This window comes from Oryza sativa, chromosome 1 (assembly GCF_034140825.1).
Source record: "Oryza sativa Japonica Group chromosome 1, ASM3414082v1".
Lineage (NCBI taxonomy): Eukaryota > Viridiplantae > Streptophyta > Magnoliopsida > Poales > Poaceae > Oryza > Oryza sativa.
Genome location: NC_089035.1, coordinates 38,848,873 through 38,873,884, shown reverse-complemented (window position 1 = coordinate 38,873,884; position 25,012 = coordinate 38,848,873). Strand labels below are relative to the sequence as shown.

The 25,012-nt window shown below is 46.0% G+C and overlaps 5 protein-coding genes across 5 annotated transcripts; 4 read left to right on the top strand and 1 right to left on the bottom strand.

Moving 5' to 3' along the window:
- Nucleotides 1-3,337: 3,337 nt before the first annotated feature.
- On the top strand, nucleotides 3,338-5,262 carry LOC4324847 (putative clathrin assembly protein At1g03050). The gene has a single exon (XM_015790876.3). The coding sequence runs from the start codon at nucleotides 3,605-3,607 to the stop codon at nucleotides 5,168-5,170; it is 1,566 nt and encodes a 521-aa protein (XP_015646362.1). The 5' UTR covers nucleotides 3,338-3,604; the 3' UTR covers nucleotides 5,171-5,262.
- Nucleotides 5,263-6,492: 1,230 nt separating this feature from the next.
- Nucleotides 6,493-15,158, top strand: LOC4324846 (uncharacterized). Its single transcript, XM_066306397.1, has 23 exons — nucleotides 6,493-6,632; nucleotides 7,019-7,129; nucleotides 7,225-7,329; nucleotides 7,582-7,734; nucleotides 7,823-7,940; nucleotides 8,024-8,125; nucleotides 8,554-8,630; nucleotides 8,704-8,755; nucleotides 9,151-9,224; nucleotides 9,304-9,582; nucleotides 10,077-10,141; nucleotides 10,521-10,927; nucleotides 11,217-11,341; nucleotides 11,500-11,692; nucleotides 11,807-11,895; nucleotides 12,416-12,585; nucleotides 12,742-12,896; nucleotides 13,066-13,124; nucleotides 13,477-13,572; nucleotides 13,678-13,790; nucleotides 13,926-14,046; nucleotides 14,174-14,201; nucleotides 14,288-15,158. The coding sequence occupies exons 5-23, from the start codon at nucleotides 7,889-7,891 to the stop codon at nucleotides 14,923-14,925; spliced, it is 2,895 nt and encodes a 964-aa protein (XP_066162494.1). The 5' UTR covers nucleotides 6,493-6,632; nucleotides 7,019-7,129; nucleotides 7,225-7,329; nucleotides 7,582-7,734; nucleotides 7,823-7,888; the 3' UTR covers nucleotides 14,926-15,158.
- A 141-nt stretch (nucleotides 15,159-15,299) lies between these two features.
- On the top strand, nucleotides 15,300-17,381 carry LOC4324845 (pentatricopeptide repeat-containing protein At3g21470). Its single transcript, XM_015778265.3, has one exon. The coding sequence runs from the start codon at nucleotides 15,399-15,401 to the stop codon at nucleotides 17,043-17,045; it is 1,647 nt and encodes a 548-aa protein (XP_015633751.1). The 5' UTR covers nucleotides 15,300-15,398; the 3' UTR covers nucleotides 17,046-17,381.
- Nucleotides 17,382-17,705: 324 nt separating this feature from the next.
- LOC4324844 (stearoyl-[acyl-carrier-protein] 9-desaturase 1, chloroplastic-like) lies at nucleotides 17,706-19,292 on the bottom strand. Its single transcript, NM_001405444.1, has 2 exons — nucleotides 18,644-19,292; nucleotides 17,706-18,557 (listed from the first exon to the last, which is right to left on the bottom strand). Exons 1-2 carry the CDS (start codon nucleotides 19,217-19,219, stop codon nucleotides 17,988-17,990), a joined length of 1,146 nt encoding a protein of 381 aa, NP_001392373.1. The 5' UTR covers nucleotides 19,220-19,292; the 3' UTR covers nucleotides 17,706-17,987.
- Nucleotides 19,293-23,221: 3,929 nt separating this feature from the next.
- On the top strand, nucleotides 23,222-24,814 carry LOC107278237 (sugar transport protein 12). The gene is made up of 3 exons (XM_015784466.1): nucleotides 23,222-23,257; nucleotides 23,340-23,657; nucleotides 24,386-24,814. Exons 1-3 carry the CDS (start codon nucleotides 23,222-23,224, stop codon nucleotides 24,812-24,814), a joined length of 783 nt encoding a protein of 260 aa, XP_015639952.1.
- Nucleotides 24,815-25,012: the final 198 nt, after the last annotated feature.

Here is a 25,012-nt window from a genome sequence, read left to right as displayed (position 1 = left end):
ACGCAGAAATTGGCTGGCTCTACGCGCCAACATGATTCCTGGCCCACGGGCGGATACGTGACAGGTGACCCCGAGTACCCGACGCGATGGGAACAAAAAAAAAAAGCTGGTTTTTGGGCAAGAGTTCTTGGATCTTTCATCATTTCGTGCAATTCGGCTGATTGCCGGGGCAGCGACCGTGCACTAGCATTCCCGTCATCCTGTTAGAAAGGAGAAGTCTGTGCTTTTGCATTTTCAGTTTTTCATGGTCCAGACTACACTCAATTTTTCTGAGAAACTTATGTTCAGACTGTGGTACCTGATCATTGATCAATCATGAAAGCTAGTATAGCTTCCATCTCACACAACAACAAGTTCTCAATATGTTAGTGCATGTATATGTCTGGTTCTTTCATGGAGTTCGGCATGTTGCTCATGCTGTTCTTGGGTCAGGTTCTGGCACTGCGTCTCTCTCTCTACGCTGATCAATACATGGGCTGGTGATATGGTGATTTGGATAGCGATGTGTCAACTTTAATTTTGGGTGCACGGTTCTAATTGATGGCCGGATCGCAACAGGCTAGGCTATCTCTTGATGTGACCGTTTCGGAAAATAAGAGAAAGATCTTCTGTTGTTACGCGACTTAATGGTGGTATGGCCTTCAGCTTGAAGATGACTAATTGGTGCAGGTCATTGCAGAAAGCCTATAGCGTTCTCTCTGAATTATGATGAATCAATGGCAGGAAAGAAGATCGCATGGCCTTCTGCCGATCGATCATGCAAGCTGAAGAAAAAGCCTATAGCAGTTTTGATCTGCCTGTGTGTGACCGTGACAAATATAAACGCTCCCTGAAACGAAGGGCGGTGTTTCGCTAGGATCTCATTTCTCAAATCATTGTTGTGCAATTGAGCATTGCCGTTCATCAATGGATCTCATTATTTCCTTCAGTTTAACATGATCAGATTTTGAGGATTCACGTTCTCTGCTTGAAATTCATCGCCCGAACGAATTTATATACAATTGATGCAATTGATGATGAGCAATTGATAACAATATATGGAGTAGATTGCATCCCGGCCGGGCAGTATTCGAGGGGACACACACTTCTTTCCCAGCTGTATGAGCTGGATTAGTTACTTTCTTGATACTATTATTCTTGTCCTTGATTGCTTCGTCATAAATAGTAGTACACCGCTATTTATTCTGAAAAAACCATTGTGCATGAGTGCATCTACATATGATTCTGGTTTTCTTGCCTTGTCGACTCATCCGCGTTTCAGGGGCAGAGAATGAAGGGCAACATACAGCCAAGCTCAGGAAAACTTCAAATTTGCTACTGATGAGTGTACAGAGTACACTATCACCGCATTAAAATATACTTTCTGCCTTCTCTAGTTCTCTTCATCGTTTATTTTTGTTTTATCCGTCTGTTTTCATCATATCGTGAATCTGGCTGTGTTCATCAATAATTGGTGCTAGTAGGAGTATTATCCTGTCAAGAAACCCGGTTTAACCCAAAATAAATAGGCGCATGCGATTCAAGACTGCAGTATGTCGCGCAGCAAAGTTTGTGAAACCAGAAGAACTGGAGTATTCTGAATCCTACTGCTGATTGCTTCGGTCTAACTTCAAACATAGCATCTTTTGCACGTTTTCAGGGGTGCTGAAGATGACAGTGTTACAACGGTTCAGATTCTTGATTACCTCCTGAAACATCCGATGCTAGACACATCACAAGGCGACTGTGACCTGATTCTTCTCTTTAGATTAGCAGTTCTAGACCCCTACTCCCTCTGGTTCAGCATAAGGTGTTTCGATTTCATTATAAATCAAACTTCCTTTTATGTTTAATCAAGTTTATAGAATAATGTAGTAATACTTCTATGCCAAACAAATATATTATAAAATATATTTAATGGTGTATTTAATGAGATTAAGGGCTTGTTTGGATAGGTGCCCTACCAATTTTTTGGTAGTGCCAAAACATAGGCAAGTTTTGGCACTACCAATTATTTGGTAGAATAAATTTGTATTCATCTTATTTGGCTTGCTACCAAAATCTAGCCAAATTGTGATATCATAGTGAAGAAAGTTCTAGATTGCTACCAAATTTGAGATGGGCATTACTAAAATGTTGACACCAATCCAAACAAATGGTGGATACTATTTATGCTACCAAAATATTGGTATGGCAAATTTTGGTAGCAATTCAAAACTGCCCTAAGTTGGTATTATAAGTGTTGCTATGTCTTTTTATATATACATTCTGAAACGGAGAGAGGACTAGCCTAGAATGACATAACGTAATCGCGTGAATGATACAGACCTGACGGTTATCTTTGCTCTCGAAGTCGAAGTGTTTAATTTGAAGGGGTGACAGATGAAGAAAGCAAGCAAAATTAGCCAGGGCCTGGCTATGAAAAAAAATCATGGGTCAAACCGTCAAAGCCCACTAGCTTTTTCAGAGTTAACCAGCCTGGTCAAGCCCAATAGACCCACTGCAGCAGTGGGCCTAGTTATGTCTATGTGGGCCTTTTCCCCCCTACAAAATGTTCTATCTTTCAGAAGGAACACACTGCATAATTTGTTCAACAGAGGATACAAGGTGAATTTTAAGTGTTAGCACCAACCATAATTTGTTGAGAATAGCTAACAGTAATTCAGTTACTACCCTAATACTCTTAAGATAACTAACAGTTTCATCGTTTGGCTTATGCTCATACATGCTTATCTGTATTGCTTATTAAAAAAATAATTTACAGATAAAACTCGTATATGCATGTATTTAACAATTCAAAAGCAAATGTTATAGAGTAAACTACAATAAAAAAAACTCACAAAATCAACTGTAAAATAAAATTTTAAAATTTAAATTTCACTAGCTTATACTCCCTCCGTTCTAAAAAAAAAATACAAACCCTGGGTTTCCGTGTCCAACGTTTGACTTCCCGTCTTATATAATTTTTTTTATAATTAGTATTTTTATTGTTGTTAGATGATAAAACATGATTAATATTTTATGCGTGACTTGTCTTTTTAATTTTTTTCCATATTTTTTTTAAATAAGACGGATGGTCAAACGTTAGACACGTAAATTCAGGATTTGTCTTTTTTTTTTTAAAGATGGAGGGAGTAAGTATAAGCATAACAAAACGACAAGACTGTAAATAGGTAATGCTCTCTGCATAAGCTTGAGCTGCAATCCCACAGGAAACACCTCATGACGGAGCAGTCACCAGTCAGCTGGAATACTAAATTAAGCCTCCAAAGCCGCGTCAAACAGACGAGGAAACACCGTTTCGTCAGTTAAGTTCAGGCCCCAACAGAAACACCGAGAGAAACACGCGGCCCAAACGGCCGGCATCCCCCTCAACCGCTCGTCCGCGCCCATCAACCGCCAAAGACTTCCCGCGCGCGTCTACATATTTCTTCCTCTCCCTCCGTCTCCTCCTACTCTCAAAGGCCTCGTTCGTTTAATCCCTCTCACGGAGAGAATTGAAGGGGATTTGGAGGGGATTTATTTCACACCTATCGTGGTGTGAAATTATTCCTCTTCAATCCCCTCCAATCCCTCTGTATTGGGATTAATCGAACAAGCCCTAATTCGTGAGAAGCTCTGATCGATGGCGCCGAGCAAGCTCCGGGCGGCGCTGGGCGCGGTCAAGGACAGGACGAGCGTCGGGCTCGCAAGGGTGGGCGGCGCCGACGAGGTGGCCGCGGACCTCGCCGTGGCCATCGTCAAGGCGACGGCGCACGGGGAGAGCGTGCCTGGCGACGAGCGCCACGTCCAGGAGATCCTCACGCTGACGTGCTACTCCCGTGCGCGGGTGGCCGCCTGCGTGTCCGCCGTGTCGCGGCGGCTCGGGCGGACGCGGGCGTGGGCCGTGGCGGTCAAGGCGCTGGCGCTGGTGCACCGCCTGCTCGCCGACGGCGACCCGGCGTACGAGCAGGAGGTGTTCCTCGCCACGCGGCGCGGGAGGCGCATGCTCGACGTGTCGCACCGGTTCCCGCACCGATCGTCGCGCTCCCGCGCGACGTGGGACTTCCACGGGTTCGTGCGCGCCTACGCCGCTTACCTCGACGACAGGCTCAAGCACCGGATGAAGGGCCGCGTGGCCAGCCAGGGCAAATGGTGCTCCGACGGTCGCCGCGACGGCTTCCCCGACATCACCGACGGGAGTTACGAGGTGGGCGAAGCGGTAGCCGAGGTCTGGGCGCTGGTGCCGAGGGACACGCCGGCGACGGGGACGACGACGACCGAGGAGCTCGTCTCCAAGGCGCAGCATCTGAAGCACATACTCCAGCGGTTCATCGGGTGCCGCCCGACGGGGAAGGCGAGGACGAACAAGGTGGTGGCGGCGGCGCTGCACAGGCTGGTGAAGGAGAGCGCGGTGATGTACCGCGAGCTCACCGAGGTGATGGCCATGCTCGCCGACCGCTTCGCCGAGCTGGAGACCCCCTGCTGCGTGCGCGTACACTCCATCTTCACCAGCATCGCCAAGCTGTTCGACGAGCTCGACGAGTTCTACTCGTGGTGCAGATCCGCCACGATCTGCCGCCCGTCCGAAATCCCCGAGGTCGAGCGCGTCGCGCAGAAGAAGCTGGACCTCATGGACGAGTTCATCCGCGATAGACAACCGGCGTCGTCTCGGTGGTGGAGGTGCACGCCGCCGGCGCCGTCCAGCCCGCTTGCCCCCATTGCCAGCAATGGCGACAATAGCAGCAAGGCATCGCCAGCTGAGCCGGCGCCGGCAGGCGCACTCGTCGTGGTCGACGACCACATGGCCGACTTCCTGAACCTTGGGGAAGAATCGACGCCATTGTCGACGGAGGAGCAAGACCGGGATCTGACACTGTCCCTGTTCGGCGATGACCCAGCGACGCCGGCGCCGAAGTGGGAGACGTTTGACGACGACCAATGCGATGACTGGGAGACGGCGCTTGTGCAGTCGGCGAGCAAGTTCGCCGCCACCCAGAGCGCGACGGTGCTTGCACTGCCACCGCCACCTGGGGCCACCGGCGGCGAGGTCGCGGACCCGTTCGCGGCGTCGCTGGCCGTGCCTCCGCCGACGTACGTTCAGATGATGGACATGCAGGCGAGGCAGCGGCTTCTTGCGAACGAGCAGATGATGTGGCAGCAGTTCGAGACGCAACAAATGGCGGCCTGGAGTTACAGTTCATTGTTGTAAGATCGTAAAAAACGAAATTAATGTTTTAGAGCGATGAGAAATTTCAATGCTAACTATGATACACGCTAAATGAAGCTGATTTTGCACCATAATTTTGTGCCCGAGTTGGAACCAAATCAAGTGATGCACTCGTTTGGTTGAGCCGAAGCGTGCCTAAGTTCAATTTTGTGGCGAAATTGACTGTTTTATGCTATAGCTGTTGTCCTTATCCAGATTTAATTAGTACCTATGTTTTAAAATGTTGCTAATTAGTACTCCCTCCTTATCAAAATAAATCAATCTCCTAATACGAGGTGGTTTATTTAAAGAGAGTGTGTAAGATAAGATATTTAACAGGATTATGAATCTAGACATGAGTTACGTCCTATCAATTTGGACATAAGATACTATTAGATTCATAATTCTTTCCCGTTTAGATTCATACATAAGCCAACGTCTCGCTTATTTTGCGGAATAAATGAAACGGTATATTTGCAAACGAAAAATAATTTTCGAATAAATTTTTTATATACGTGTTCTTAGCGATCTAAAAAAACTGAAAAATAATTCGATGAAAAAGCCTAAAAAATTAGCTCCAAATTTAAGGTTGAAAATTAAAATTTTGGCTAATAAGGATAAGGATAAGAAAAAGATGAAGCCTATAGTTTTATAAAATATCTAATCTTCTACTGGCTAATATTGGGATGGAAATAAATGTTCATAATGTTTCCATCAAAATTCACCCCACCTTTTTTAACAAAAAAAAAACTCACCTACCACTGACAGAGGGGCACAGGGCTAATGGATAATTACGGGGATGCATCCCGAAATCCAGCGTGAAACCTCCCAAAAAAGTAGCCACGAAAAATCAACCCAGATAAAACACAGCAGCCGCACATCACCCTGACATCTCTCAATCGGACGGTGGATACCACCTCACCGCACAGGCTCCCCGTGCGCTCATCCGCACCAAAAAAACTTTTTCCTCCCGCTCCCCGCAACCCAGCCCCTTCGACTTCCCGCCCTCGCACCATTTCCGTGAACCAGTTCCACCGAAAACCAGAACCAAGCTCACCGTATGGGGCCCACCGGTCGGTTTCCTCACGCGTCAAACACCGGTTCCACGTGAGGAAGCTGAGCTCGTGGACCTTCCCGCCTCTCCCACCCACCGCGAGCTATTAAACCCCGTCTCCCCCATCACACACTCTCCCCACGCCTTTGTCCCCCGAAACCTTCACAAGTTCACATACTCGCGGCCTCTCCTCTCTCCGTACTCGCGAAGCCACGCTCCGGGCCGTTGTCTTCTGTGTCGCTTCGAATTCGGGAAGACCCTAGTCACTGCGCGGCCGCCGAGTCGGGATGCCGCCGGCGAGAGGCGGGAGGCGTGGGAGGGGGCGAGGTAGGCGAGGTGGACGCGGAGGCGCCGCCTCTAGGGCGCGAGGCGAGAACGTCGTAGACGTCGAGCCGATCAAGCTCGGTGATGGTGAGTAGGCTGGATCTGGGTTCTGGACGCGATCGGTTTTGGGGGATTTTGTTCGGGCTAGTGATCGATCTGGGGGTTTTGGGGGTTTTTGTTACTGTGCGTTTGGTTGGTTCGAGAGTTTGTAAAATCAAACCGTTGGGGATTCGGATTTTATTAGGGGATTTCTGGTGGATTTTTTTTGGGTTCAGGATTGTAAGGAAGTAGCATTGCTGTTTTTACGTCCTCCGATCGGTTCTTGATGAGGCTGGGAACGGTTTCCCCCCTCCATTTGTGTGCTCTTCGCGTATTTGGAGGAGAGCGCTATATTCTGTGGCGGAAGTATGAAATACATTTTTGATCAAGGCGTTCGAAACTCCGTAACATTCTGATCCCCACATATTTGGCAGATGATGCGAAGGTAGATCCACAGACGAAGTCACCTAACGAAGAAATAACAAGCGCGGAGGTTTGCGAGGTGGAGACCTCTGAGGCTAGCCCGCTTGGTGCCCCGGAGGAAGGTGAGATTGAAAGTTCAAACTTCTCGGACGGCACGGGGTTGGTAATTTGTTATACCCTTATCGTTTCGGCTTAATCCCGGTTTCGATTTATGCAGATGAGGGGAAGCCAGGTTCCACTAGGAACCTGAAGCGTCTTCGGAAGACGATCACGATCGATTCCGCAGCCGCTGAGGAGCATGGGGCAGAGAGTGACGATGAAGGTGAGTGACGGAGTTTGCTTAGCTGACAATTTCTCGGAATTACGGGTGCCGCTTGTCCTGTTAATGTGTAGTACGGTTGTTTGCATTGTGTTCACCTTGGTTGTGCTCAGTTTTGATTTGTTTTGGCAAAATGAACACTATATAAAACTCCAGATGTTGGTATTTGCAATATTAGTCTAGAATGTTGTATAGCTAGTCATTATTATTGTTTGTTTTGACCTGTTGATTTAGAGTTTGATGTTCTTGCCACAGCAAGTTGCCAAGAGTTGGCTCCATGCAGAAGGTCCAAGCGCCTAAGGTGCAAACCAACTAGGAAGAGGTCCAAACCAACTGGGAAGAGGGATTTGGGTGGCAAGGAGAGTGAAGATGATGTATTTGCAAATAGCTCGAGCAGTTCCCAGGATGGTAACAGTGTTATTTACAATATATTCTGTCTTGCTGATCCTAATAAATTTGTTTGGTTGAAGATTTATTCCAGATTGATATTTTACAGACGCCGGGAAGTTAGCTTCTAGAAGATCAAAGCGTCTCAGGGAGAGGCTTACATCTGATTATTTTGATGGTGATGTGGGTGAAGACAGACACCCTGGGAAGTAGCTCTGATGATTATGGTATTGTTACAATTCTCAACTATTGCATGATTTCTGATATGCTGCCAGTCTGCTACTACAAATGTAAAATTTGCATTATGTAGATGAAAATTGTTCGGCTCCCCGCCGAGGATCAAAACGCCTTCGGAACAGACTGGGCCCCAGAAATATTTCATATGCTGATGATGATAGCGACACCGATGATAGTAAGTGGGCACCCTTTGTTATGGCTTGACATAATTGACCCTTTTGTTTGCAGATCATGTGATTTTGTAATTAACTTCAATCCAGTTTATTTGGGAAATTGGATAACTTGTAGTTTCTCTTCTGCTAGAAAGTCTTAATTGACATAATTAAAAAATACTTTGAAATATTGTTTAACCAAGGATGCATTTAAAACAATGTGAATAGAGTTTTTTTACGGAATGGAAGAAACTATCTATTTTCCTCAATGCATTCTTTTTCAATATATATCTTCATTGATTTGTGCACTATGTGAAACTTGCACCTTTCCTATTTACACGAGCAGAAAGATTAGGACCTAACAGTTGAATTTATTCCCTTCTGTATAGCTAATATACAAATAACATAACCTTGTTTAAGCATGTTACATTAACTACTGAAATTACCACAGATCGCAAGAAGATTGTCCCATGCAGGAGAACGTCAAAGCGCCTACAGGAGAAGCGGAAAGCTCATGATGTTTCAGAGGTAAGTTAACTAACAAAAGAACTCGACCTACTGTTCTTCATGAAGTAATAAATATCTCATCGAACCTTTTCAGGAGAGTTACACTGAAGCTTCGTCTTGCATGTTGTCGACTTCTTCTTCATCAGGTAATAACTAATCATTTTATGATCGATAAATGTATCACCTACTTTATAATTTAATATGATTTTGTGGTCAAGAGATTATTGCAATCTTGCATTGTGCACAATTAATTAATATCACCGTACAAATATGTAAAATACCTAGGAAATATTTTGTTTTTTACTCCTACCTGTTATACATGGAAGTGCGAAGCATCAATGATCCAGAGTCACATCTAAACACATTCAATATTGTTGATCACCTTTATTCAATGCATTTGTTGTTGCTTGCATCTATAATATCGCATGAATTGACAACCATTCCTTCTGTGCTTCTTAATGATTTGTGTGGAACCTCAGAATGCTTGTCGTAAAGTTGATATTACGTCGTGCATGTTTCGCTAATGACTTGTGTCTTTCAGATGATGAATTATTGCACAATTCTATAAAACCTGGCAGACGTAATTCGGGTGGACCTAGTTGTTCGATCTGTAAGGTTTGTCAGCAGTTCTGATTTATTAATTTTCTACCCCCCCCCAATCTTTACATGAAATCCTAACTGATTTTTTTTGCAGATTGGAATTGCCTGCTCTTTCCTCATCAAATGCAAGAATTCCACTTGTTCTCGTAGCTTCCACACCTTTTGTCTTGATCCTCCTTTGCAAGAGATTATAGGCACCTGGGAATGTTCTTGGTGCAAAAGCAATGCAGCACCAGCAGTCAAGGTGACAGAAGTGTTAACATCAAAAAAAATCCAAAGACTTGTTGGCCACAGACGAATTCTTCAGGAGGCAGATTTCCAGTATCAATTCCTCGTGAAATGGCAATCTCTTTCTCATCATCATGACTGCTGGGTATGTTAACCTTCTTGCTCAATCTATATTTGGTGTCTTTTTGAATGACTTATCTTTGCTGTCTTTTTTTTTCTTTTTCTGTAAGGCAATAGGTGTTTGACTTTTCCTTTTTCTGTAAGGCATACTTGCTAGGGAACCTCCCTCTACCAACACCTTTCTTGTTTGTAGCAGTACATTATATTGAGTTTCTTTGAACTGGTACCTTGCATTGTATATTTCATTTCTTTCAAGTCATGAAACTTTGTATTAGCCCTTGCTGCTACAACTAAAAAAATGTCATGCTGCAGCTGCTACACTTTGATTTCTATTTTAATGCAAACATACACATATTTGGCGTATTCACAAAAAAAAAAACGGCATCTTCCTAATGTTTGTTTATGATGTTAGAATTGTATCCTGCCACACTTTGCCTAATATTTATTATGTAATTGCTATACTTGATGTGGACCATGCAAATATTGTTCCCTAGACACTTAATTATCTACTCTCTGTAGGTTCCGCTTGAATGGCTTCATGTATCTGATCCTTTACGAGTACAGAGCTATCTAAACAAGAACTGGTAAATCTTCTCAGTTTCATGTTTTTCTGTCTACCGCCTCCAGTGTAAAGTTTCTTGTGTTATTTTCTTGTTACATGTATTTATCTTTTATAATTTTTTTTGTGTTCGTCAATGTTGCTAAATTTTTTCTTGGATATACTAGTTGCACATAATCTCGTACCTGAGTAATCGTTGTTCATATCATTAGCAAATTAATAATATGAGCCCCTACTAATTTTCTACCTTTTTTTTCATTAATCATTACTGAGCTATTCTGGTTGAACACCATGTTGATGTTTGCCATTTTTAAAACAATCTTGTTTGTTTATAATCTTACCAGCTGTGTTCTCTAGTGCACCATAGTGCTTATTTTTGTTCTTGTTTGTGAACATTGCAACAGCTTGCCTAAGGAAGTTTATTCAGAGGATCAAAGGAAGCTTGAGTGGTTTGAAGTAGATCATGCCATTGCATGTCGGAGGAAGTTCCATCATGAAGGTTTATGTGATGTCTTGGCTACTTTCCAGGATAACCAAGATTTCGACGGGTATGAGTTCCTTGTGAAATGGAAGGGCCTTGATTACTGTGAAGCTACATGGGAGCCATGTTGTACCGATGGTGTGCAACAGGCTGTTTCTATGCTTGTCAGGAGGCATAAAAATGCTTCAAAAAGAGTTAACATCAGCCAAACATGTCTAGATGGATCAAAAATAGAAGAGGTGCACTGTGGTGCTCTATATGACTATCAACTTCAAGGTTTACAATGGTTAATAGATAACTTCAAAACTAGGAGAAGCGTTATTCTTGCTGGTATGTACATAAACTCTAAATACATAATCCATGATGCACTTGTACAGTTGTACCTTACCAAATTATAATGCACCAATAATACACATGTAAAGAATTATGCTGATCAGTTTTTATTTTGTTGTTTTGAGATAATCTGATTTATCATGATGCTTGTGAACTGTATAATTATGTAGCGTCTCTTTGATGTTTTCTTTATTTGTTTGGCATTGTCTTGATGGAAAAATAGCTTGTACAACTCTTATTTCATGACAAAACTATGATAATGGGGTATGTTCTGCTCTATTGGCAGATGAAATGGGTCTTGGGAAAACCGTTCAAGTTGTTTGCTTTCTGTACCACATTATTAAGGAAAGTTTGACTGCATCCCCAGCATTGATCCTTGCTCCAAAGAGCATCCTCCTGCAATGGGAAAAGGTTTGTATATAGTTATGTGATATTCTGCCATATTATACTGTATATTATATAAATGAATTTAAAATTTTACCCTGAATCCTTTTTTTGATATTGCATTTCAGTTTACATCAAATATGTTGCATTAATCCTATTTTTTGGATGCATGTTTTGTGCTCTAGGAATTTTGCCAGTGGGCTAGTGATCTTAATGTTATTGTTTATCAAGGAGACAGAGACTCTCGAAAGTGTATCCAAGTCCATGAAATGTACTCTTCTGATGGGAAACCTTTATTTGATGCTCTAGTGACGAGTTATGAGTTTGTCCAAATTGACAAGGCAGTTCTACAGAAATTCAAGTGGTCTACAATTGTCAGTAAGTTTTTTCTTAGATGAAGTCCCCCATTATTTGGTGTTCACTTGCCGGCATTAGTGTATTGTCTCTGTTCTTTTCTTGTAACACTTGAGCATTTCCCCACTTTCACTTCAGTTGACGAGGCTCACAGAATGAAGAAGCTTGACTGCAACCTTGCAGCTTGCCTAAAACGATACTGCTCTGAATTTCGGTTGCTCCTTACGGTATGTACTGCCTACTTGACCTGTAATTTCTTGTCCTTAATTATTTCTTGGAATTTTAGAATTGGTTTGTTCCTTGTCACTAGTTTGATTATTAGTAGTCATCTGGGCATGAGGTTTTGAAAGTGAGATGCCTGGTATAGCCAGCATTCAACCATAGTGAGTGCCCATAATACTTTAAAAGGGGTGTGCATTACTGTAGCTGAGGCATGGCTCGCTCCTACTGCTCCATGCATCGTATGATTTGGGGACTAGGATTTTAAATCCATTATCTGAAAATGGTTCGCTTCTGTGGTCTTTCTGAAGCAACTTAATCCTGTGCTAGAGCCTAATCAAGTGCTATATAGCCGCTAGAGCCTATATAACATAGAGAGATCTGGTTAGCCCTTTTTACAGATATCATATATAGCCGATTCTTTCTCCTTGGCTGTCAGCGTAGTAATTCTTACGAAGTGCTTTACAATTGCCCTTTCTTTAAAAGAACTATGTTCTGATCCTGGTTCCTCTTCCTTTCACTGTACAGGGAACACCGTTACAAAATAACATCATGGAACTGTTTTCTTTGCTTCATTATATTGATCCGGATGAGTTCTCTGATCCAAAGGCTGATGGATTGTTCTCACCAATTGAATCTGGAAGGGATTTGACAATGGATGAAAAAGTTGCTAGGATTCACAATATTTTAAAGCCCAGGTGAATACTCTGAAATAAGTACTATATATGTTTAATATCTTGGACACGGATATTTTTTTGCCGGGTTGGCCGGAAGGTTTGGTCGACCAATTTCATTATTAAAGAAGGGTATTAAAAACAATTGAACACGGATCTTAAGTTTCTTGTTTTTGCTAGGATGTTGCGGAGAATGAAATCTGATGTTCTAACAGATTCTATGCCAGTAAAGAAGTGGGTTGAAGTTCCATGTGCACTTGCAGATTCCCAGAGAGAACTTTACATTAATATTTTAGAGAGGAATTACTCAAAGCTTAACAGTGCCATTCGGAATGGTGAGTTAAGCGTTCTGCTCTTTTTTCATGCTCTGGTAAAATTTTAAGTCAGATTCACTTTGTAAAAGCATATTTGTCCCTATGAATTACGTATGGGAATATGAGGTTTTTCAAATCCCTTTAATTACGTATGGAAATAACACTGTTAGTCTTGTTTGTACTTTTGCAGGCAGAAAACTTTCTCTGAACAACATACTTATGGAACTCAGAAAATGCTGCAATCATCCAGTAGGTTTTACTTTCTGTTTTGTTGATCAGATGCAGAACTTGGTCTCTTTTCTCTTAGATGTAGGAATTGGGTGTTTTTGCTTTTCCGAGTCTCTCATTTTGACAGTGATTTGTGTGCAGTGGTTACAGAAAATTTGTAGCAAACGAGAAGCTTAAAATTGGCTTTAATGTATCAGTTTGTTAAACTCCATTCTTACAATCCTGCCTTCTATACAAGGACCACTAGACCAGGCCTTGCTCCCTCCGATCACCCACAAGCTCACAACAAAGAGCCCTTTTTAAGTAGATGTGCTGTTTGTTGTGCATGTTAAATTTTTCTGCTGTCCTAAGATGCTAAGATTTTGCCTTTCAGTATCTATTTCCAGGACTTGAAGTTGGACAGCAAGCAACTGAAGATGTGTTTTTATCACTTATTGCTTCATCAGGCAAACTTCAACTTCTTCATAAGGTTCTTTCGAGACTTCATATTGGACCTTATATTGCTATCATATCTTAGCACTGCACCTGAAGTTTAAACTGCTAGAAATAACACTGCTCAATTGCTAAATTGCAGTTGCTCCCAAGATTGAAAGAAAGGGGAAATCGTGTACTGATTTTCTCGCAGATGACCAGGATGCTTGACATTCTTGAGGATTTTCTTTGTTCCCTGGGATACAAATATGCACGGTATGCTTCATTCGTCTACCTTCTATCAATTCTCTAAATTATATGCTTCAGACTTTCGCTGCTCTTTTCCTTGTATATCTAGTAATTGAATGACACTTCTTTTGGCCATTTCATGGCTGTGTTAACACTTGGCAGCATCGATGGGCAGACATCACTCTCTGCTAGGCAGGAGAGCATAGAAGAGTACAAAAACATTGATAGTGAAACATTTATTTTCTTGATGTCAACTCGTGCTGGTGGCATGGGAGTTGACCTGGTAATGTATTATCATATCAACTTAGTTCTTTCAGTTGAAACTGTTAGCCTGTAGGGCAAGCTCTTAACCAGCAACTGCAATAGTATGATTATGCCTCTGGACTGACAAACATCATTATAATTTGCAGCCTGGTGCAGATAGGGTAATTATATACGGTAAGTGGTTTTAAATGTTTTCATTCACTGCTAATTATATAATTTGCAAGTGGATACTTGCACTGATTTGGCCTTCCTATTTCCAGATCCTGACTTCAATCCATTTATGGACTTGCAAGCACAATCTCGGGCTCATCGGATCGGGCAGACAAGACCAGTGGTTGTTTACCAACTCATTACAAAGTGTTCTGTCGAGGAAAAGATACTGCAGAAGTCAAAGCAGAAGTTGGCCATCGAAAATATGTTGATGAACTCTTCCAAGAAGCCAAGTGCTGATGAGTTGCAGTCTATATTACTCCATGGAGCAAAGACAATTGTGGACAGGAAGATCAGTGCAACATCCATCCATTATGACAATGAAGCCATTGAGAATCTCCTCAAGTTAGACCCTTCCACTGGTGAGAAATGCTCGTCGGATGATAACGGTTATCTTGGCAGCATTGTGAGCTTTGCTCATGGCGTCGAGGATGAAGCACCTTCTTCCCCAAAGGTTGAGGATCTGAAAGTTCTCAAGCCTGCTACTCCCAAGGTTGATCTCGGCCGTGGGAAGAGGCAAAGGAAAGTCGTGAACTACGCTGACGAGGTTGAGAATGAAGACAGTGATGATATGTATGCCCCGGAAGGTTCGTCGACTTCCGAATTCAGCAGTTCGTCCTCCGATGATGAAACTGACAGCGCTCTGCAGCTGCAAATAGTTACAGTACCGGACATTGATGCAGATTAGGTGTACAACTCTGTTTCTTACTTTCTGTTTGCGTCTTTGCCTTTTGGGACCCTTGCCTTTTTAGTGAAGGGATGGAAATAGAAGGAAGCTTTTGGATAGGAGCAGTATATATTTAAAGGTTGAAGTTACAAGTGAGGAGGTCGATGTAGCTATTTTGGGTGTTGAACTGTACCACCTTATGCAGAAACCTGATGATGCTTGATGGAAATCCATTAGACAGCGTCCTTGCTGCACTGGTCTTGGAATGGCTAGCGTATAATCTGTCTTGGAATCACTTTGCTGCTTGTGATTTGTGGGATTAGTATCTCTGTCGGTGTCATATCGTCCATTTGCAACAGAGTAATATTGTTTCCTACGAAACCGTAAGTTTCACTGCCAGAATAGCAGAAATATTTTTGTTTGACACCCCGACGTTATATAAGCCCGCGAGCCGCCGCCGCCGCCGCCGCTGCTAGGGCGGACGAGCGCTCGCCATGGCGGCTAGCCGAGCGAGGCAACTCCACGCTCTCTACCTGACGAGAGGATGCCGTGACCCAGACATGTGGGCCAACCTCGCCAAGGTCTACGCCTCCAACTCCTTCCTCCGGGAGGCCGCTATCATCTACTCGAAACTACTGCCCCATCGTACTCACCACCTGCCCCTTGTCATCGTCCTCCTCAAGGCAACCGCCTCCCGCGCGGATCCCGTCCTCGGCAGGGCCCTCCACGCGGAGGCCGTGAAATCCGCCAACGCCCACGACCGCCTCGTGGGGACGACGCTGGTGTCCGTGTACTGCAAGTGCGGCCTCCTGGCCGACGCGCGCAGGGTGTTCGACGGAATGCTGGACCGGAACGCCGTGACGTGCAACGCCATGCTCGCCGGGTACGCGGCGGCGGGAGACATGGTGAGCGCGGAGGCGCTGTTCGCCGGCATGGGCTCACGGACTCCCGTCACGTGGGCAACGCTGATCCGGGGGTTCGCGGGGAAGGGCGACATGGCGGAAACGCGGCGGTGGTTTGAGGCCATGCCGCTGGGCATGCAGAACGTCGTCACGTGGACCGTGGCCGTGCAGGCCTACGTTGCCGCGGGGGACATGGAGACCGCGAGGGAGCTGTTCAACAAGATGCCTGCGCGGAACGCGTTTGTGTGGTCGTCGATGGTCACCGGGAACTTCAAGGCTGGCAATGCCGACGAAGCGCAAGCGGTGTTCGACAAAATCCCCGTGCGCAACTTGGTGAACTGGAACGCACTAATAGCAGGGTATGCCAAAATGGGATGCTGCGAGAAGGCACTGGAAGCATTTCACTCCATGCTAAAGGACAAGATCAAGCCGGACGAGTTCACCATGGCAGGTGTTCTCTCTGCCTGCGCACAGCTCGGTTCGCTAGAGCAAGCGAGAAAGGTTCACAATTTCATCATCCAGCACCGTATCCGGAAGAACCAGTTCGTTATGAATGGCCTGGTTGACATGTTCGCCAAGTGCGGTGACCTCGCTTTCGCACGAAATATCTTCGACAACATGCAATGGAGGAACACCGAATGCTGGAACTCGATGATCTCTGCACTTTCCAGCCATGGACAGAGCATTGAGGCTATTCGGTTGTTCTCCAAGATGGAGTGTTCGGAGCAGAAGCCTAATGAGATCACACTTCTTGCCGTACTCGGAGCTTGCACACACGGAGGATTTGTAGATGAAGGACTAAGAATCTTCAGCAAATTCGATATTTACGGGGTTGCTGCTGCAGTAGAGCATTACGGCTGCCTGGTTGATCTCTTGGGCCGTTCTGGAAGATTGAGGGAAGCTTATGAGATTGTCAAGAACATGCTTGTTGAACCCAATGAGGTGATCTGGGGCTCCCTGCTCGGAGCTTGCAGGGTGCATGGCGATGCAGAGATGTCTGAACTCGTATCAAGTGAGATCCACCAATTGCACTCCCGTCGTGTGTCAACCAACGATGCAGAGTACATCTTGCTGTCAAATATCATGGCCTCGTCGGAGAGGTGGGAGCAGGCTGAACGCATGAGGAGAAAGATGGCGCTCCATGGAGTTGGGAAGACCCCAGGGTGCAGTTCAGTGGAGCTCGAGATTACTGAACACCAAGTATGTGCAGGCAGTGGTACGTTATCCCAGCTACACTGACTGCATTTTTTGCATGTCCCAAATGTTCTTCCGAAAGTGTTTTCACAAGTTGCCCAGAAAAGAAAAGCCCCTCATGTGCTGGATATTCTATTAACTGTACTTCTTATACATAGATGATTAGACAAGGACATTAGATTATTAGACAAGGGAATTATCTGTTCTGTTGCATCCCTTTATCAACTGGTGCTGGCATAGAAATAACTACACACTTCGTGTCAATTTTATATGCTAATATCAGTCAACAGGCACAATTGAATTATGTATTTGAACATCAATTTTTGTGGTTGAAATGTTAAAAGAAAAATCTTCACTAACGATATCAGAAAATACATTTCTGCCAAATTTCCAAGATCAAAGGCACCAAAACGACTTCAGGGTGCAGTTCGGTTGAGCTTGACATTTCTGAACACCAAGTACACGCAGGCAGTGGTACGTTATCCCAACTACATTAACTGCAATTTTGCTTGTCTCAAATGTTCTGGCGAAGCGGTTTCACAATTGGCTTGAAAAGAAAAGGGATTTTCTATCAACTAGTATGCTTCTTGTACATAGATGACTGTACAAGGGAAATTTATAATCTGCTGCATCCGTTTATCAACTGGACACGATGCTGGCAACTGTGCAATTCCCTCAATAAAAAAACGGTCATGTCAATTTTATATGCGAATAATGTCAGTGTGCAGGCACAACTGAAATGTGAAATGTGAAATTCTGTATTTCAACATTAATATTTGAGGGTTCAAATCATCAAATGTGAAAAGAAACCAAACTATCTTCACTAATGATACCAGAAAATACATCAACGCCAAATTTCCAAGATCAAAGCACCATTAACTATTACCAATTTACTGCATTGCAAAGAGAACACAAGAACAGAGATGATAACGAAATGGCATGATCATCTAGGACTGGGAATTCAGAATTCAACCAAGACAAGTTAAACTAGACAATCACTTCCCTATCATAGATCCAGCTGAACTTGACCTTCCTCTGCTCATCCTTCTTAGCCCTGTCCTCAGCCCGCTCCGCGGCCCGCCGCATCCTCTTCGCGAGCCCGCACACGAAGTCCCGGGCCCTCCGGCCCTCGCCGGAGAGCCCAGTCTCCAGGGTCTCCAGCTTCCACCGCTTGACGAGGAACTCGACGATGTCGGCGTAGTCGCGCGCGGTGTAGACGTTGAGGCGCTGCGCCACGGCGGCGAAGTGGTCGAACAGGTTCATGTCGCGGCCGTCGTGCATGAGGTGCGCGGGCATGGTGATCCGCTTGTGCATCATGTCGGCGATGGCGAGCATGGCGCCGTCCGGGTCGAGCCGCAGCAGCTGCTCCACGATGCGCCCGTACGCCGTCTCGTGCCGCTTCTCGTCGGCGGCGATGGTGCCGCAGGTGCGCGCCAGGACGTCGTCCCCGTGCGCCCTGGCGAGGCGCGCCGTGTTCCCGTGCGACACGGCCGTCGCGCGCTCCTGGAAGCTGGTGTACACGAACCCCAGGTACGGGTTGTTCTCCGTCCCCGGATCCTGCCATGGATTCAGCAACAATGCTAAGCAAAAAAAAGATTGAAACCAAGCAGAGAAATGGCATCAACATTTCGAGAGATTCGTACCATGCCGGAGCCGATGAGGTACTGGACGGTCTTCTCGACCATGCGCATGTCGACGCGGCCGGAGAGGTACATGTACTTGCCGAGGATGTCGCCGTGGCGGTTCTCCTCGGCGGTCCAGGTGCGCGTCCAGACGGCCCAGGGGCAGGCGCTGGCGCCGGTCTCGTCGCGGACGCCGTCGAGCGTGTTGATCATGGTCTGGTACGTCGGCAGCGCCTCCTCGGTAATCATGTCCCCGACCAGCACGACGAAGTACTCGTCGGGGAGCCCCGCGGCGCGCGCGCGGAGCTCGTGGACCTGGTGCTCGAACATCTCCGACGACGAGTCCGGCAGGAAGTCCGTCGGCTGCCAGCACTCCTCCACGGGCTTGAGCAGCGGCAGCAGCGACGACCTCGCCCACCCTTCCAGCGACCGGAACACCTCCGCCTTCTCCGGCGGCATCGAGTGCGTCACGCGGCGCCGCGTCGCCGTCGCCGTCTCCGCGGCCGTCAGCACCGCCGCGGACACGCGGCACTGCCGGCGCGAGGGCGCCACCACCGCGCCGCAGCCACTGACACGCACGGTTCCCACGACCTGCATGACTGCCACTATCACTGTCAGTCAACTACAGTAGCTAGTTGGTGGTTGGTTTCTTGATTTCTTCTGCCTTTCTGGGATCGCCGAGCTGCCGCGGCGTGGTATATGAAGGGAGGGGATTCGCCTCCAATGGTGGGCGAAACCGAAACCGGTGGGTGGTGCAGTGGTTTTGTGCGAACGAGCCGATGGTGTGGGAGAGCGAATCCTGTGGGTGCTCGCGGCCGTTTTAGCCACGCTCACAGCTGGGTGCACGGCTAGCCTCCACGGTGTCTGAGGCTCATGGCTTGTCTCCATTTTTGGCCAGTGTATCGGGTCCACAGATCGTAGTGAACACGTCCGTTGCTTTCCAGTTTCCAATTTTCCATACCGGAGATCTGGCTGTCCCTCTCGATACGATGTCGCCATCACAAAAGGGACCGGGGTCAAACGGTACTTTGTCCAGCTGCATGGGACAAGTAATCTGGCCGGCAGTGACGTGGCCATGTTGGGAAAAACGAGCTACGGCGAGAATTTTTACTGTCAACTGTGGAGAACAAGGTGACCAACTTTGTTGAAATGGGTGGTTCGTTTTTGTTCTGTTGTGTGAGATAAGCAGGCTGGTTATGGTAAACACCGTGGTCCGCCCCTGGATTTCACTACCAAGCGGAACGGCACGTGCGGCTTGTGCATGTGCAGCGCTGGTCCATATACAAGTGGCATGCATTTCGCGGACGCGCTGGCTGCAGAGGGATTCCCCGAGCCCACCAGGCGCCGCCACCGCGCGCTGCTCGCGAGGAAACAATCGAGACCAGGCTGGCCTGCCCCTGGCCGTCTGGCGCCGCGACCTGCGACAGATTCAAACCAAAACCGTATGTAAACCCACTCGCTCACCAAGCGGTTTCGTATGGCCAAGCATTTAACCGGAGATCCGCCTCCACGTCCCGTGCAAGTTAGCGTCCGTGCTCAGCACGAACTCGCCATTCCTTGGAATTAAATTTAAAAATATACTATTGATTCGTTTTTTTTTCATAAATACTCGGGATGTAAATTTGTTAGCAGAAATATACTGTCGATCTCGCGCAACCGTTTCGCATAAGTGACGTGGACGTGACGACGCAAATAGCATCTATAACAGGTGTCGGCCCCGTACAATGAAACCGTGACACCAAACGACGAAATCGAGGACGTGCGTGCAGACGGCGTCAGACCACACGGTCTCGCGCGGCCAAACCGCGAGACCGAGCAGTCTCTCTCAATCAGTGAGCGATTACGACGGTTGAAAATTGTTAATTAGTGATTGATTAATTGTTAATTAATCACTAATTAGGATAATTAATCACTAGTTATTATTCGATAATTAGGATAATTGATCACTAATTAAGTAGAACCGCTGGACAAGACGTTCGGTCTCGCGATACTGCGCGGTGTGCGTCGTCACGCTTCTTTGCACAACGGTTGTGCGAGATTGATGGTATATTTCTGCTAAAAATTTTATGCCACGAATATTTCTAAATTTTACGCCACGAATATTTCTAAGGAAAAACAAATCAACAGTATATTTTTAAATTTAATTCCATTCTTTGTCATTGGGTTGACGAGACGTTCTGGAAGCCGTTCTTCTTCGTTATCACGCCGACTCGGTGACTCCCTGGTTCGCTTCACCGAAGCGACGAAGATACTATGTTCGGAACGAGGGTTGGGAACCGTCACTCCCTAGCACGTAAAATAAAACGTATGATTAATTAAGTATTAGCTAAAATAAATATAAATATATTAATATGATTTTTTTAAAAAATAACTTTTATATAAAAAATTTTTCATAAAAAATACACCGTTTAGCAGTATGAAAAACGTACGCGTGGAAAACGAAAGAGGTGAGTTGGGTAAGTAGAGATAAGAAAGGAGTGATCGCATCACAACTCACAAGCACATCACCGGAAGTTTTGCACTTCCACCATGTTGTAAGGAAAAAGTTTATATTGCCTTTCCTCAACTATAGTTTAAGTCCGATTCATTTTCTCACCGTAACATTAAGACTCCTTGAACTAGGGTTGGACGTTTGGTCAAACCAAAAAATCCGGTCTCGATCTTTGATCTTCTACAAGTTTCGGTTATCTAAAAATAGAAACCAATTAATTTAGGAAAATAATGAAGATCAAGAAAATCAGTCTCGATCTCGATCATGACTGAAATATCAAAAGTTCTAAAATAATCAGGGCAAGTCTAAGTTCCAGATTAAAAAAACCATACACATAAACACACACCCACAAAACACAAATTGACTCTCTTCGCTATCACGGGCCATATATCGAAGCATGCTAGAGGCCAAAATTCGATTTAATTGGGTTGCTGGACCTTAATAGTCTTATTGAGCCAAAATTTGATTTGTGCAGTTTATTTAGTTAATCGAAGGTACTAACTGAATTGACCGAATGAAATTCGGTCCTTTAACACCTGATACTGATCAAATTTCTCAGCTTTTTCAGTCCTAGTTCCGGTCTTTTTGGTTCGGTTTTTTTCTGTCTACCCTGGCTTAACAAATAAAATGAGGAGTGAACTCCTTTGATGGTTTGCTCAGCGGTTTCAACCGACGTGGCGTATTCACCTGGTCCACACGTGATGAGTCAGTATACACATAAGCGTCGATATTGACGTAGTTAATAATAATAATAATAATAATAATAATAATAATAATAATAATAATAATAATAATAATAATAATAATAATAATAATAATAATAATAATAATAATAATAAAGCAATTAGTCCATATGTCATCCTCTCTCTCCTCCCCACTCCCCACTCCCCTATCTTCTCACACATCGGCCATCCTTCATCTTCGTCAAGTGCACTGATAGCCTAATCCCTCCTTTTGCCATTGAGTGTGTCAGCGGTTGGATCCGCTGGGGCACATGCAATTCAAGGTTGTCAGTACCCCAAACTGTATAATATTTTACGATACTAGGATAGTATGCTACGAATTCAAAACGATATCGATCTCATCTAATATCGTAATTTTCATAGTTACTCGATCTTACTATTTATTTCCACACGATCCTACGAAATCTTGGATAGTATCCCGATATTACGATCTCTACGATCCTACCAAATATTATTTAATAAGGTGGATTGAAAATAATGTGAATAAATATGCTCAAGTTTACATAAAAACCAATTAAATTTATCAAAATCAATATTATATATTTTAATTTATACAACATATTATATATCTTATATAAAATTATGTAATTTCTAAAATCTGATAGTCTTACGATCCTACGGTAGTATCTAGATACTTATTACCTTGGATCATGGTTGCACCGATCCAACGACGAGGCCACCACCTCCAAGCACTAGTGCCGGAGTGCTCCTTCAATCCTCTCACCACCACCACCATCGTTGATACTCTCTGCCACTACTGTTGATGATAGCACGTTATTATACGCCTTGCCTCTAGCTGGTCTCTCCTCATGCTTCAAATCCGCACCAGTGGCGGGGTGGACAAGCTCGGGCTCCTACTTCTCAATCGAATGGGCCACCTACACGTGGGTCCTGATTTTTTTTTCTTCGTTAATTGTAATTTATAAGGTGAGGGTGGAAAAATTACACGTGATTTCTACAGTATTTTTTTAAAAAAATTCATGTAGGTGTCATATTGGTAAAATGAATTGATAGTTGAGATAGGCTTAATGTTTGGTTTAACGATTGAGATAGAGAAATCAGACTATGAGGTAGAATAGACCTTTTTCCCGGTGCGAACAGAGTTGGAAAAAGTACACCGAAGGTCCCTCAACTTGTCATCGAGTTATAAAATCATCCCCCAACCGCAAAACCAGATATCCAACGTCCCTTAACTAACCAAAACCAGTCACAAATGGTTCTCTGGTGGTTTTGACCCCGGTTTTGTCCTACGTAGCGGCTGAGTGGGCCCCATATGTCAGACTGCCACATCAGCCTCCTCTCTCTCTTTTCCTTCCCCTCTTCTCTCCCTTCCTTATCTCTCTCTCTCTCCCTTCTCTGACCCCCATGGCTGCCACCGCCGCCTCCTCAAGCTCTTTGCCCGTCTCGCTGTCCTTAGCTCCCCCACTAAGCGCTGCACCGCCGCCGCTGACTTCCGTCTCCTCCCACGCCGAAGCCCAATAAGGTGGTGGTTGTCTCGCCGCCACTTCCACTCTCACTCGGCGCCGACATCGTCTCGGCCGTCATCGTCATCGTGGGCGCCGCGTCCATCCCGGACACGCCTAACAGCTTCACGCTGCGTGGGAGGCTCAACGAGGCCCGCGACTTGCTGTGGCGCATCCGCAGGGCCGGGGCGGCCACCGCCGACGTCGACGCCGAGCTCAAGGATATCGTCCGCGTTGCCGAGGAGGACCGGAGGTACGAGTCGGGCGCGTTGTGGCGGCTTCTTCGTTGCAAGTACCGGCCACACCTGGTGATGGCCGTGCTAATCATGGTGTTCAACGTTGATGTGGCAGCCTGATATATGGAGTCCACATGGGTCCCACGCTGACTCAGCCGCCACATAGGACAAAACCGGGGTGAAAACCACGGAAGGACCATTTGTGACCGGTTTTGGTTAGTTAAGGGACGTTGGATATCTGGTTTTGCGGTTAGGGGACGATTTTGTAACTCGTTGACAAGTTGAGGGACCTTCGGTGTACTTTTTCCAACATAGTTTCCTACAGGAATAAGTTCACTTCATGACCCTTAAAGAGTGATCGAAATCTAATCCGTAACCCTAAACCACAAAACCGGATATCTCGACCCCCCAAACTCTTAAAACCGGTGCAATTTGACTCCCTTGGTGGTTTTGGAGAGCGGTTTTGCTGACGTGGCGCCACGTGGCACCTACGTGGCAATATTGACCAAGCCTTTGATCCACGTGGCGTTTGACGTGGCACTTACGTGGCATTAAAGTTAAAAAATTTACGTGGGACCCGTTTGTCATTCACACACAGAAAAAATGTGGGGCCCACTAACTGTGGGACCCACATGTCAGTCCTCCTTCCTCCTCCCTCTCTCCCTTCTCTCTCTTTTTCTCTCCCCTTCTTCCCCTTCGGCCGGCGGCAGGGCATGGGCTGCGGTGTGGCGCCACCCGGCGGGAGCTGAAGCGGTCCCCGCAGTGGAGGAGTCGACGATGGCGAGGCCAGCTCTCGGCGAGATGGGGTCGTCGTCTGTTCTCCGCACTAGCCGGCGACAAGGGTGCTGATCGGTGCCAGCGTCACCGTGGCCTTCTTGCTCCTGCTCGCCTTCTTCTTCATCATCTTGCCGCGCGGCGGCACACCGCCGGAGGTGGTATCGTCGTCCAAGGAGGGCGGGATCCGGGGGCGTCGCGATGGCGGCGGCGTATTCCAGGTTGAGAGCTATGGGGAGAGGTGCGAGCACGTCGCCGAGGAGGATGGCCATGATCGCCGGCGATTCCCGCGTGGCTACGTCGACTACCTGTACCTGTTCGACTGCGTGTTCGGTGTGGAGCGGCGGGTTCTTGGCTACGGCGTGATGGCGGCTTGGCTCGCCGTGCTGTTCTACCTGCTCGGTGACACGGCGGCGGTGTACTTCTGCTCCAGCCTCAAGGGCCTCTCGTGGCTGCTCCGCCTCTCCCGACGATCGCCGGCGTGACGCTCCTGTCGCTCGGGAACGGCGCGCTGGATGCGCTCTCCACCATCGCGTCGTCGCCTACGGCGGGGGAGAGGGGGAGACCACCACCGTCGTCAGGAAACTTGCAATTCGCTCACAACTCACACGCTCAACCTCACTGAATCTCTGAAACTCTGAAGATTGTAAGACTGTGAACAGTAAACTGAAAAACCGAAGAAC